General features: G+C 57.5%; 1 protein-coding gene across 10 annotated transcripts in view; it reads left to right on the top strand.

Moving 5' to 3' along the window:
• Nucleotides 1–11,549, top strand: part of frya (furry homolog a (Drosophila)) — a 110,812-nt gene that overhangs the window by 19,501 nt on the left and 79,762 nt on the right. The window contains exon 1 of one of the 10 annotated variants that reach the window (XM_035384016.1): nucleotides 2,996–3,353. The exons of 8 other annotated variants lie outside the window; for them this stretch is intronic. In XM_035384016.1, coding sequence (XP_035239907.1) covers nucleotides 3,284–3,353 — 70 coding nt within the window. In that variant the 5' untranslated portion in view covers nucleotides 2,996–3,283. Of the gene's footprint in view, nucleotides 1–2,995; nucleotides 3,354–9,514; nucleotides 9,595–11,549 lie in introns of those variants that run through there. One more of the 10 variants, XM_035384017.1, reaches the window with a different exon arrangement.

Below are 11,549 nucleotides of genomic sequence, written 5' to 3'. Positions count from 1 at the left end.
ATCAAACACTAAAATGCGGCGCTCTGCAGTGCTTTAACTGGACAGGTCACCAGGGAGGATGTGAACTTCCTGTTGATAAAACATGATATCATCACAGGTTACGGGAGTGCTGTCATCATTTCGGCAGATTAGGAGGCCACTGTGTTTGGAGGGAACAGTGCCTGTGATTGGTCAGGATTGCTCAGTGGGCGGGATCACTCTGTCAGAGTGGAGCGGTTGAGTTACAGAACACTGTGCTCTAGGCCACACTGACGAGTCAGCTCACCCTGTACAGTAACTGTACCTGCATCTCTCACATGATACACGCCTCCCCCCTCTCTCTCTCTGTCTCTCTCTCTCTCTAACTTCTGTCTCTCATGTCTCTCTCTCTCTCTCCAACTTCTGTCTGTCTTGTCTTTGTCTTGCACTCTTTCCTGCTCTTTCTCAGTCTGAAGCAGTCAATCTCTCTCTCTCTCTCGGTCTGTCTTTCTTTCATTGTCCTCTGTCCTTTTATTCTAGTTTCATGACACTGGGGAGATGAGCGAAACATTTTCGGTCACGGTCCGCTGGTCCTCGAGCTCAGCAGGACGGCAGTGGGTAGCAGGCGAGTATGTAGAATGAGAGTATGTAGCAGGCGAGTATGCAGAATGCGAGTATGTAGCAGGCGAGTATGTAGCAGGCGAGTAGCCCTGCTTTATCATTACCAGCCCCTTGCGGGTGAGCGTAAGGATGCTCAGTGACAGACACTGTGCTTTAACACTGCGGGCTCTTACCTTCATGGCAGGGTCCAGCCGAGCCTGTGACCCAGCCGAGCTCCCTCTTACCCAGCCCAGCTCCCTCTAACCCAGCCCAGCTCCCTCTAACCCAGCCCAGCTCCCTCTAACCCAGCCGAGCTCCCTTTAACCCAGCCGAGCCTGTGACCCAGCCCAGCTCCCTCTAACCCAGCCCAGCTCCCTCTTACCCAGCCCAGCTCCCTCTAACCCAGCCCAGCTCCCTCTTACCCAGCCAAGCTCCCTCTTACCCAGCCCAGCTCCCTCTAACCCAGCCAAGCTCCCTCTAACCCAGCCCAGCTCCCTCTAACCCAGCCCAGCTCACTCTTACCCAGCCCAGCTCCCTCTAACCCAGCCCAGCTCCCTCTTACCCAGCCAAGCTCCCTCTTACCCAGCCCAGCTCCCTCTAACCCAGCCAAGCTCCCTCTAACCCAGCCCAGCTCCCTCTAACCCAGCCCAGCTCCCTCTAACCCAGCCCAGCTCCCTCTTACCCAGCCAAGCTCCCTCTTACCCAGCCCAGCTCCCTCTTACCCAGCCCAGCTCCCTCTAACCCAGCCAAGCTCCCTCTAACCCAGCCCAGCTCCCTCTAACCCTGCCCAGCTCCCTCTTACCCAGCCGAGTTCCCTCTAACCCAGCCCAGCTCCCTCTTACCCAGCCGAGTTCCCTCTAACCCAGCCAAGCTCCCTCTAACCCAGCCCAGCTCCCTCTAACCCAGCCCAGCTCCCTCTTACCCAGCTGAGCTCCCTCTTACCCAGCCCAGCTCCCTCTAACCCAGCCCAGCTCCCTCTTACCCAGCCAAGCTCCCTCTTACCCAGCCCAGCTCCCTCTTACCCAGCCCAGCTCCCTCTAACCCAGCCAAGCTCCCTCTAACCCAGCCCAGCTCCCTCTAACCTTGCCCAGCTCCCTCTTACCCAGCCGAGTTCCCTCTAACCCAGCCCAGCTCCCTCTTACCCAGCCGAGTTCCCTCTAACCCAGCCAAGCTCCCTCTAACCCAGCCCAGCTCCCTCTAACCCAGCCCAGCTTCCTCTTACCCAGCTGAGCTCCCTCTTACCCAGCCAAGCTCCCTCTAACCCAGCCCAGCTCCCTCTTACCCAGCCCAGCTCCCTCTAACCCAGCCCAGCTCCCTCTAACCCAGCCCAGCTCCCTCTTACCCAGCCAAGCTCCCTCTTACCCAGCCCAGCTCCCTCTAACCCAGCCAAACTCCCTCTAACCCAGCCCAGCTCCCTCTTACCCAGCCCAGCTCCCTCTAACCCAGCCCAGCTCCCTCTAACCCAGCCCAGCTCCCTCTTACCCAGCCCAGCTCCCTCTTACCCAGCCAAGCTCCCTCTAACCCAGCCAAGCTCCCTCTAACCCAGCCCAGCTCCCTCTAAACCAGCCCAGCTCCCTCTTACCCAGCCCAGCTCCCTCTAACCCAGCCCAGCTCCCTCTTACCCAGCCCAGCTCCCTCTTACCCAGCCCAGCTCCCTCTAACCCAGCCCAGCTCCCTCTTACCCAGCCCAGCTCCCTCTTACCCAGCCCAGCTCCCTCTTACCCAGCCTAGCTCCCTCTTACCCAACCAAACTCCCTCTTACCCAGCCAAGCTCCCTCTAACCCAGCCCAGCTCCCTCTAACCCAGCCCAGCTCCCTCTAACCCAGCCCAGCTCCCTCTAACCCAGCCCAGCTCCCTCTAACCCAGCCCAGCTCCCTTTAACACAGCCGAGCTCCCTCTAACCCAGCCAAGCTCCCTCTAACCCAGCCCAGCTCCCTCTAACCCAGCCCAGCTCCCTCTCACCCAGCCCAGCTCCCTCTAACCCAGCCCAGCTCCCTCTAACCCAGCCCAGCTCCCTCTAACCCAGCCCAGCTCCCTCTAACCCAGCCAAGCTCCCTCTAACCCAGCCGAGCTCCCTCTAACTCAGCCCAGCTCCCTCTAACCCACCCCACCTCCCTCTTACCTGACCTCTCTCCCGGCCCCGCTCCCGTCCCAGCCCCCTCCGGGTCCCGGCGGGTTTGGCGGACGGCCCGGGGACAGAGGCGCGCTGAACGGGGGCTGTGGGGCTCAGGTCCCCCGCTGGGACAAATGGCGGCTATTATTACGCGCCCGTCGCTAAGAGGATCGGCTCCTGCGCTCGCAGCCTCTGTGCAGTTATTTAAAGGCACCGCTCGATTCCGCCCACTGGCTGCCGCGGCTTTTCTGGAGGGGGGGGGGCAAGAGGATGGGAGGGGGGGCCACAGAGGAGGAGAGAGCGAAAGAGAAACAGAGAGAGAGATAGATAGAGCGCGAGAGAGGAACAGAGAGGGAGCGTGTGAGACGAACGGAGAGGAAGAGACGGCAAAACAGAGAGGAACGGAGCGAGCGAGAAGAGGGCTGACAGCCAGGGGAACGGGAGGAGGAGGAAGAGGGAGGGAGAGCGGAGGCTGCTCGTTCTCTCCTCCTCGTCACAGCCGCCGTCCGCGTCGCTCGGGAGGCGACAGCGGGCTCCGCCTGCCCGCCCGCGTCCTGGTTGCCGGGGGACGCAGTCGCAGTTGCCGTGGCAGCCTCGCCGCCGTCCGCAGACATGGCCAGCCAGCAGGACTCGGGGTTCTTTGAGATCAGCATCAAATCCCTGCTCAAGTCGTGGAGCAGCGGTGAGTACTGAGCAGCCCGCGGGGGGAGCCACGCGCGGGCAGGCACGGAGCCGCCGCCGCCGCCACGGCTAGGTCACGCGTACCGCACGGACCGCCGCTCGCTGTGTTGTTGTCCCGCACGTGTTCTCAGAAACGGCGCGGACTGGTATTCTCTCTCTCCCTCTCTCTCTCTCTCTCTCTCTCTCTCCCTCTCTCTCTGCCCCTCTCTGTGTCTCTCTCTCTCTCTCTCTCTCTCTCTCTCTCTCTCCCTCCCTCTCTCTGCCCCTCTCTGTGTCTCTCCCTCTCTCTCTACTCCTCTCTGTGTCTCTCTCCCTCTCTCTCTGCCCCTCTCTGTGTCTCTCTGCCCCTCTCTGTGTCTCTCTCCCTCTCTCTCTCCCTCTCTCTCTGCCCCTCTCTGTGTCTCTCTCCCTCTCTCTCTCTGCTCCTCTCTGTGTCTCTCTCCCTCTCTCTCTCTCTGCCCCTCTTGCCTCTCTCCGTCTCTCCCTCCCTCTCTCTGCCCCTCTCTGTGTCTCTCCCTCTCTCTCTGCTCCTCTCTGTGTCTCTCTCCCTCTCTCTCTCTGCTCCTCTCTCCCTCGCTCTCTCTCTCTCTCTCTCTCTCTCTCCCTCGCTCTGTCTGGTTCCCCGCTGTGTGTGCTCCCTCTGAGGGCGATAGATTTTAAGTAGCGGCGGCCGCGCGCGGGACGAGGCGGGCGAGGGGGGCGAGGGGGGGGGGCAGTAATGGGATTAGCGGAGGTTTTGGGCTCGCTCACCCGCGGGGCGGCACGCAGCCCTGCCCTTCGGCCGCCTGCCTGGCTCCCGGCCCGCCGTGTTTACGTGATGTCATAATCCCTCTTTTATGAGCGTTCGGAGGGGAGCGGGACGGCGAGGCGTGCTGCTCTTTCACACCCGGCCAGGACGGGGGGAGTTTGGGGGGGGGGTTTCTCAGGAGCAACCCCGCCAAGGCAACCAGTGTTCAGGACTCATGACCTCCCTTCCGCGTGAGCAGGAAGCACAGGGAAAGAGGGAAATGTGCGTTATTTAATGGATTTGATACAGTGGAGGGAAAAGCAGGTACTTTCTGCACAGATTTTTGTAGCCTCATTTTTCATTTCTCCAGTTTTCATGCGGTATTATCTGATTTTCCATCTCATCACTGTTCATAATCAGCCCAAAGGCATTCAGGTCATCACCTCATAAAATATTTCACCCTCTGCTTGTTGTTATGACAAAGAACTGCTGTTAATATTGAGATAAATTCGAAGTGGTATCCAGCAACCCAGTCTGTATGACTCTTTGACCTTTATTCTATTATAGGCAGGTGCTGTCACGCGCGGTTTTGTTCTGTTTGTTGTTTTGGCTTGTGCGCATGAGACAGCGGACGCACGCGGCGTTGTTCTAGCCGCTCGTCAGGTGAGCTCTGCAGGTAATCGATAGCACAAGCCCGCGGGGCCCCTGGGGGACTCGGTCAGCTGATCCCAGAGGGCCGAGCGGCGCAGAAAAGCGCTTTGCCCCGCCCACGCGTCACGCTCTTGTTCTCCTTTCGCACTCGCTAGACGCACTCCAAAGAAGCGCCTCTTCTCAGCCAATCGGCTTCTCCGTCAGAGTTTTTGGGAGAATAGGCGTTTCACGGGGCTTTCATTCGTTTAACCAGATAATGCGGTTTGGGGAATGGGGAAAGGGTACTACAGGTAACATTGTCCCCCCCCCACCCCTGTCCCACCACGGCATCATCAGCCTGTCTGTGTGGCAGTCTGTTTTAAGGACTTCAGCTTCCTGTCAAACGACGTACAAAATCCCCTGTATTTAAACAGCCCCTCCCTGCCAGTCCCCTGTCCACCTGATTCGACAAGGAAGCAAGATAGCACTGGTGCTGGTGCCTTCTCTCTCTCTCTCTCTCTCTGTTTCTCACTTTCTCTCTCTCTTTCTCCTTGCTCTAGTCTTTTCAGCATGATGTCAGACTATTTAAACGTGTCACACGTTCGGCTGCGGGTGTTGCGCCATTTCGCCCCCTGCGGCACAGGAGGAGACCCCCGATTGGCTGCAGAAGATGGCGGTTTCGGCCTGCAGTCGTCCGCACACCCCTTGGTTTCCGTTCGGGGGGGGGGGAGGGAACATGGGCCAGCGCAGTGTCACGCGGTCTTTCCAGCCTGTGTGACCTGGAGCACAGCCTGAGCCTCGTCTCTCAGGACACAGGGGTTTTGCAGAAGCACAGGCCGGCCCGACCGCGTCCTCCTGTGCTGCGCTGCGTCCGAAGGGGACGCGCTTGTGGCCCGTCCCGTTCCCGGGGGGGGGGACGGGGCGAGAGGTTAGGCGCTAACGAGGCGCCGGCGGCCGTCCCGCCAGGAGCGGGACTCGGGGCAGAGTCGAGCGGGGCGGGGCGGGCAGGGCCGGGCGGGGCAGGGCCGGGCAGGTCAGGGCGTCTGGCGGCTCCCTCATAGCCACCATACTTCCCACTGGAACCCTTCACCACTGAAGGCTCCCGTAAGGCCTGTCACTCACCAGGGACTGAGCAGCCAAGGCTGAGCTCACCTGCGCAGCCAAGGCTGAGCTCACCTGCGCAGGCCTGCGCAGGCCCTCACACGCACTCCTGGGGCACAGCTTTTGGGTTCTTCTTCTTTTGTTTTTTTTCGTTTAGGTTGTGTTGGTGTTGGTGCCGCCAGCGCTCTCTCTCTCGTTGGCCATGGGACTGATCTCAGACAGACTTGGCTGATGCTTCTTTGGCACCGTTTCCCCATCCTTTGCGATGTAGAGATTCGGGGACAGTAGCCGTCAGACAGGCCGCTGACGGCTGCGTCAGACAGGCCGCTGCCTGCCTTCCCATTCACATCAGACACACGCAGGTCTTATAAATTAAACTGAAGGAGTAAGAGGAAGTGGACTGGATCCACGTTTGGGGGAATTATGGGGGAACTGCTGAATGCTGTCAGTGCTGTCAAACCAGATCGACAGAGCCGATGGATACCTGGTTGGGTTAAACATTTCTTTTTTTTTTTGTGAGCCTTTTATTTTCTTTTGCTTGACCGTGTCTCATCGGTTCCCAGAGCCTACGGCCTGCATCTTCAGACATGTGTACTGTGTATCAGCGAGCAGGCTTCTGAATTACCCCCAAATAGTTTGGGTTTAAACAAATAGGCCTGCTGTGTTTTTGTTTTTTTTCCTTATTCCAAAAATAGTATTGTTCTTTTTTTTTTGTGGGAAAAGAATGTGAGCCCGGTCTGTTCAGACAGACTTGGAAGACGCTGGTGTTTCCCATGGCTGGTGAAGAATCATAATTCTAAGCTTTATTAGACCAGGAAAGCCCCATTGAGATAAAGAGTCTCTCCTGCCAGGGAGACCTGACCTTGTGGCACCACTATTAAAAGCATTTATGATGCATGTGTGTATGTGTGTGCGTGTGCATGTCAGTATGTACAAATGTGTGTGCACAAACTTGTTTGTGTGTATGCGTGTATATGTACATGTGTGTGTGTGCAGGCTTGTTTGTGTGTATGCCTGTGTATGTACGTGTGTGTGCGTGCAGGCTTGTTTGTGTGTACGCCTGCATGTGCGTGCGCTTGTTTGTGTTGTTTTCCTGCTTGCTGTGTGAGGGGGAGTGTGAGAGGGAGAGCGGGATGGGGATGGCTGTGTAAGGGGGAGTGTGGGAGGGAGAGCGGGATGGGGATGGCTGTGTGAGGGGGAGTGTGGGAGGGAGAGCAGGACGGGGATGGCTGTGTGAGGGGGAGTGTGGGAGGGAGAGCAGGACGGGGATGGCTGTGTGAGGGGGAGTGTGGGAGGGAGAGCAGGACGGGGGTGGCTGTGTGAGGGGGAGTGTGGGAGGGAGAGCAGGACGGGGATGGCTGTGTGAGGGGGAGTGTGGGAGGGAGAGCAGGACGGGGGTGGCTGTGTGAGGGGGAGTGTGGGAGGGAGAGCAGGACGGGGATGGCTGTGTGAGGGGGAGTGTGGGAGGGAGAGCGGGATGAGGGATGGAGGGAGACAGAGGCGTTGTTATTCCGCCCGCGTTGTCCTCCGGGGAACGCACATCGTGCTCACAGGCCTCTCAGCGTACCAATGATGTAATGCTCCGTGTTCCTTCGCTAGCCTCTTGTTTGCCGAGTCACATGTAGCGCCCGCAGGCTTAATCCGGCACCCTGCGCCTCCAGCTCACGCCGACCCCCCCCCTCCCCTCCCCCATGCAGCCCGCCCCCCACCCCCACCCGCCCCCTACCCCACCCCCAACCACCCCCCCACCCCCCCCCCCCCCACCCCCTGCTTCGTGCTCCTCTCTTCTTCTCAGCTTCCTTCCACGGCTCGGAGCCTGGCCGGACGTGCGCTCCGCATTGCCCGCGCGCAGTGCGGGCCCGCGCTCGCTCTCCCCTGCGTCGCGAACGATCCAGGAAGTAACTGCATAGGCCCGTTTCAGCGTTGCCGTGGCAACGGTTTTTTCTCAGCTGGACGTGAACCTGGGGGGAAATCCCATCCGCTTGAGATTGTAGATGTGTCGAAGCTCAGAGAGTAAAGCGGTAGCCCATCGTTCCTTTGTTTGCTCTGTTTTCTTTTGCTGATTTGAGCGCGTGCTCGGGATTGCGTGTGTAAGGACGTGTTCTCCTCGTGCGAGCGTGTGTGCATGCTCGTTTGGTTTCTCTCTGTTTTTTTTCATCGTTTCGGACCAAAAAAAAAAAAAGGTGGCTCTTGGAAGACGCTGTGCCTCGCCGCGAGTCTTTGGCAGGCCCCTAGTCCTCCCGCGGGTCCCGTTCGAAAGTTCCGGAACCTTCGCCCTGGAAGTGCGTGCGCGTTCGTGACGTCAGCTGCTCTGCGGAAGCCGAACTGGCATTCCCCCGACAGCGGTCCTGTGGTCATCTTTCCTGCGGTCAAAAGAAGCCAGAGTTGTAATTCTCACAGTCACGGTCACACGGAAGCGTGGCGCTGTGCGTGCTGATCAGCATTGCTGTAAACCCGGCGCAAGGCTTGAACATGTTTCTAGCGCTTTATTGCTAAAAAAAAAAAAAAAAAAAAAAAAAAAAAAAAATCATGGTTTCTATTGCATAGCAACAGCGGCTGTGTCCTGTGTTTCTGGCCCTTTGCAGTTTGTGCTTCGAGACTTCAAAGCCTAATTTAGCAAAGCTTACTATTCATGGAGAAATCCCGAGGTGTATATGTCCTGTCTTGGATTTACAGTACAGCTCGGATTCTAAGCTGTACTTTTCCCAGCATATCAAAACAACGGCCCTTCCTCTTGAGATCCACCCCACGCTTCACAAATGCGTGCTCCAAAGGGAAAATGGCCGACACTCCTCCTAGGTGGACTTATTTACATTCCACCTCGATTATAAGCACCCCGCTCGATTGTGATGTGGGTCACTGAAATACTGAGAATATAATTTAAGATGTGTTTTTTGTTCCTCCCCCCACCCTCCCCCCCGTCATTCTGGGAGTCGTGTTTGCACAGAGGTAGTGTCGCGGCCTCGTCTGGTTTGGGTTTTGCGTTTCGGCGCTGGAATGCTGGGTATCTGAGCTCGGGTTCGGGTCCCGGCGTTGGCCGCAGTGGTACGGGACGGCGGTACGGCGAGATATCCGCCGCGGGGAAACCCCCCCACAAGTGTCCTTCAAAACTGATTGACCCCCCCCTCGCCCCCCGTCCTCGCCCCTGCCCTCCCCCCATCATGTAGGTGGGTGATTACACCCTGGTGGTCTGCACCTCACACTCTCTGCACACACAGGGGGGCGTTGGTGGTTGGTGGGGGGGTGGAGTGTGTGTATGGGAGGGGGGGTGGCGGCGGGGAGGCTAATCTGTCAGTATAGTGTGTACCCAGAGATAAATATAGCAGCTGAACTATGCCACCGCGCGATGTTGGACCTCGTCACTCTCCGCTGTGCCTCAGCTAAAAATTCCTGCCTGACCTTCACTCTTGGAAGGCAGCGGGGCGATCACAAGGCAGGAGAGAGCCGCGGGAGAAGGAAGCGCTCGCGCAGGCTGAAAAATCCTCAAAAACACCCCCCTCTCTCCCCTCCCCCTCCCCCCTCCTCCCCCCCGACGACCTGCGCCATGGGGCAGGAGCCCCTGAAGAAGAAGAAGGAGCCACAGGACCTGCAGCGGACGGGCGCTATGGAGGAAGAGGAGTAGTTTTGTGTGCCGTCTTTTTTCTTTTTTTCCTCGGACAATCCCCGGATATCGTCGAGCTTCCCCCTCCCCCCCCGCTACCCCCCCCACCCCCCAACCTCGCCATGGAAGGGACGGCGGTGTGCTGGAGCAAGGCCAGCGTCATCAGCTTCATTAAGGGGCTAGGTAGGTGGCCCGATTCGGGCAGGACCGGAGCTATGGACACCCCCCCCCACCCCACTGCTGGTTCGAAGCGGGCTAAGGCGGCCCCGGGGGGGTTGGAACGCAAGCTGGGAATTCCATGCCGGGGAGATTGAAATGTGCCGTTCTGGTTGGATTTGGGTTTTTTCCGGGAGTTGGGGGGCGGTTTGGTTTGGGCTGGAGGGCAGCGGTAGAGAAGGTACGCGGGACGCCGTCCGGCCCCTCTCCCCTCTCCCCTGGCCCCGCCCTGAGCTCCCCGGCTCAGGCCTTGCATTCTGGAACAGGACCCCTGCCACCCTGCCTGCCTGCCGCACCCCCACCCCCACCCCCCGGGCCGGCGCTGGGCGTCCTGCTGTGTGGGATATGTGCTGTGCGTTTGCACCTCTAGTTTCACTCTAATGGGGGGGGAACGTTTCCCAGGCCTGTCCGTCTCAAAAAAGCTGTGTTTTTGGGTTTATTATTATTAATGTTAATATTTATTTATTTCTTGTTGCTGTGTACTGCTTCGCTGGTTGTGCCTCTGAGCAGGAATTTCAATGTGATTAAATAATGCCTGGTCGTTTTATTTATATGGACAAGCCAAAGACAGCATTTCTTTCGTACTGAGCTGCAGATAGCCTTCCCCATGTGAACGTAAACTGGATTTGTTGACTCCGCGGGTATTTAAAGAAGCCTGTAGGAGCCGTTCGCTTTTTAAAAAAATGTTTTATGATTTCTTGAGTGGTTTAATCCCATGCTGCCAGCTGACCTGTTATTTCTTCGCCCAGATCGTTTCTAGCCTGTAGGTTTCAGTGCCGTAGCCGGGCCATTAGCGCTGAAAGGCTGTTGATGTGCTTGTTTCTCGACGGGAGCGTTTTCACGCCGCTGCAATGTCACACCTTTGACCTTTTAAGTAAAAAAGCTGCGTCTTTTACGCTGATCCCTCGTTACCCAAGCGCGGTGTTTATTATTATTTACGGTGTCGGCCATTTTAGCGTTAAAGGCAGGCTAGTTTTACGGGGTTTTCAGACCGGGAGGCTGTGGGTTCTGAGCTGCTTTCAGGATTAAAAATAAAATAAAAACTCATCACATTTTTGGTTTCTCTTATAATTTGGCGTCCTCTGTCACATGTGCAGGTGGGCAGGTGTGCAGGAAAGCGCTGTGAGTGTGGGCTGTGGCTGTGAGGGTTAGCTGTAGCAGATCAGGCTGTGTGTTTTCACAGAGACATCCACAGCGCTGTTACTGAACGGGGTCGATGGTCTCGGTTTCGGGCGATGCTGGCCAAACACTTTCTGTGTCTCAGCAGTTTTGGCGGTTTTTCTACGGGGGGGGGGGGGGCTTGTGCCTTCCGGGACCAGAGGTGACCACACCGGCCGCCCTAGCTGTGAGGTTTTCGGGTTGAGCCGATGCTCGTTTTTTACAAATGTTTAGGCCTGTGTGCCGACGGCTTCCTGAGGGACCCGGGTGAGGATGCGCTTGTCATTATGCAGGCCTAATTGTGTGCCCACAGGGCGTCAGCAGGGAGATCTCCCCATCTCTCTCTCTCTCTCTCTCTCCCTCCCAGGGGATTGTGGGCCGTCGGTTTGAAAAGAGGCCGTTGTTATGGCCGCGGCTGCTGCTGCTGCTGTTGCTGCTGCTGCTGCTGCTGCTGTTGTTGTTGGGATCGCAATGAGGGACCGTCCAAAAACGGCGATTCCGTTTATAAAAACTCTCTGGAGGAGCCCCCCCCCCCTGGGAACTGACTGAAGGGTGATGAAATGGGGGTGCATTTTTTTAAAATGGAGCCTGGATTAAAATGGAGCCTAGTTGGGCCAAGCTTTTTGGGTTCGCCTTTTTTTAACGTTGGCTATCTTCGTCGCTTTTGGGTTCGCTTTGTCGTATGTTTGCTAGGATCTTCATTGCAGCATTATATGGTAAACATTCCAGCCAGTGCTTTGGTCATAATGTGGTTTCTGTTTGTT

The sequence above is a fragment of the Anguilla anguilla genome, chromosome 12 (assembly GCF_013347855.1).
Source record: "Anguilla anguilla isolate fAngAng1 chromosome 12, fAngAng1.pri, whole genome shotgun sequence".
Lineage (NCBI taxonomy): Eukaryota > Metazoa > Chordata > Actinopteri > Anguilliformes > Anguillidae > Anguilla > Anguilla anguilla.
The sequence above is the reverse complement of the archived record's forward strand: the minus strand, read 5'-3'. Positions and strand labels throughout refer to the sequence as shown.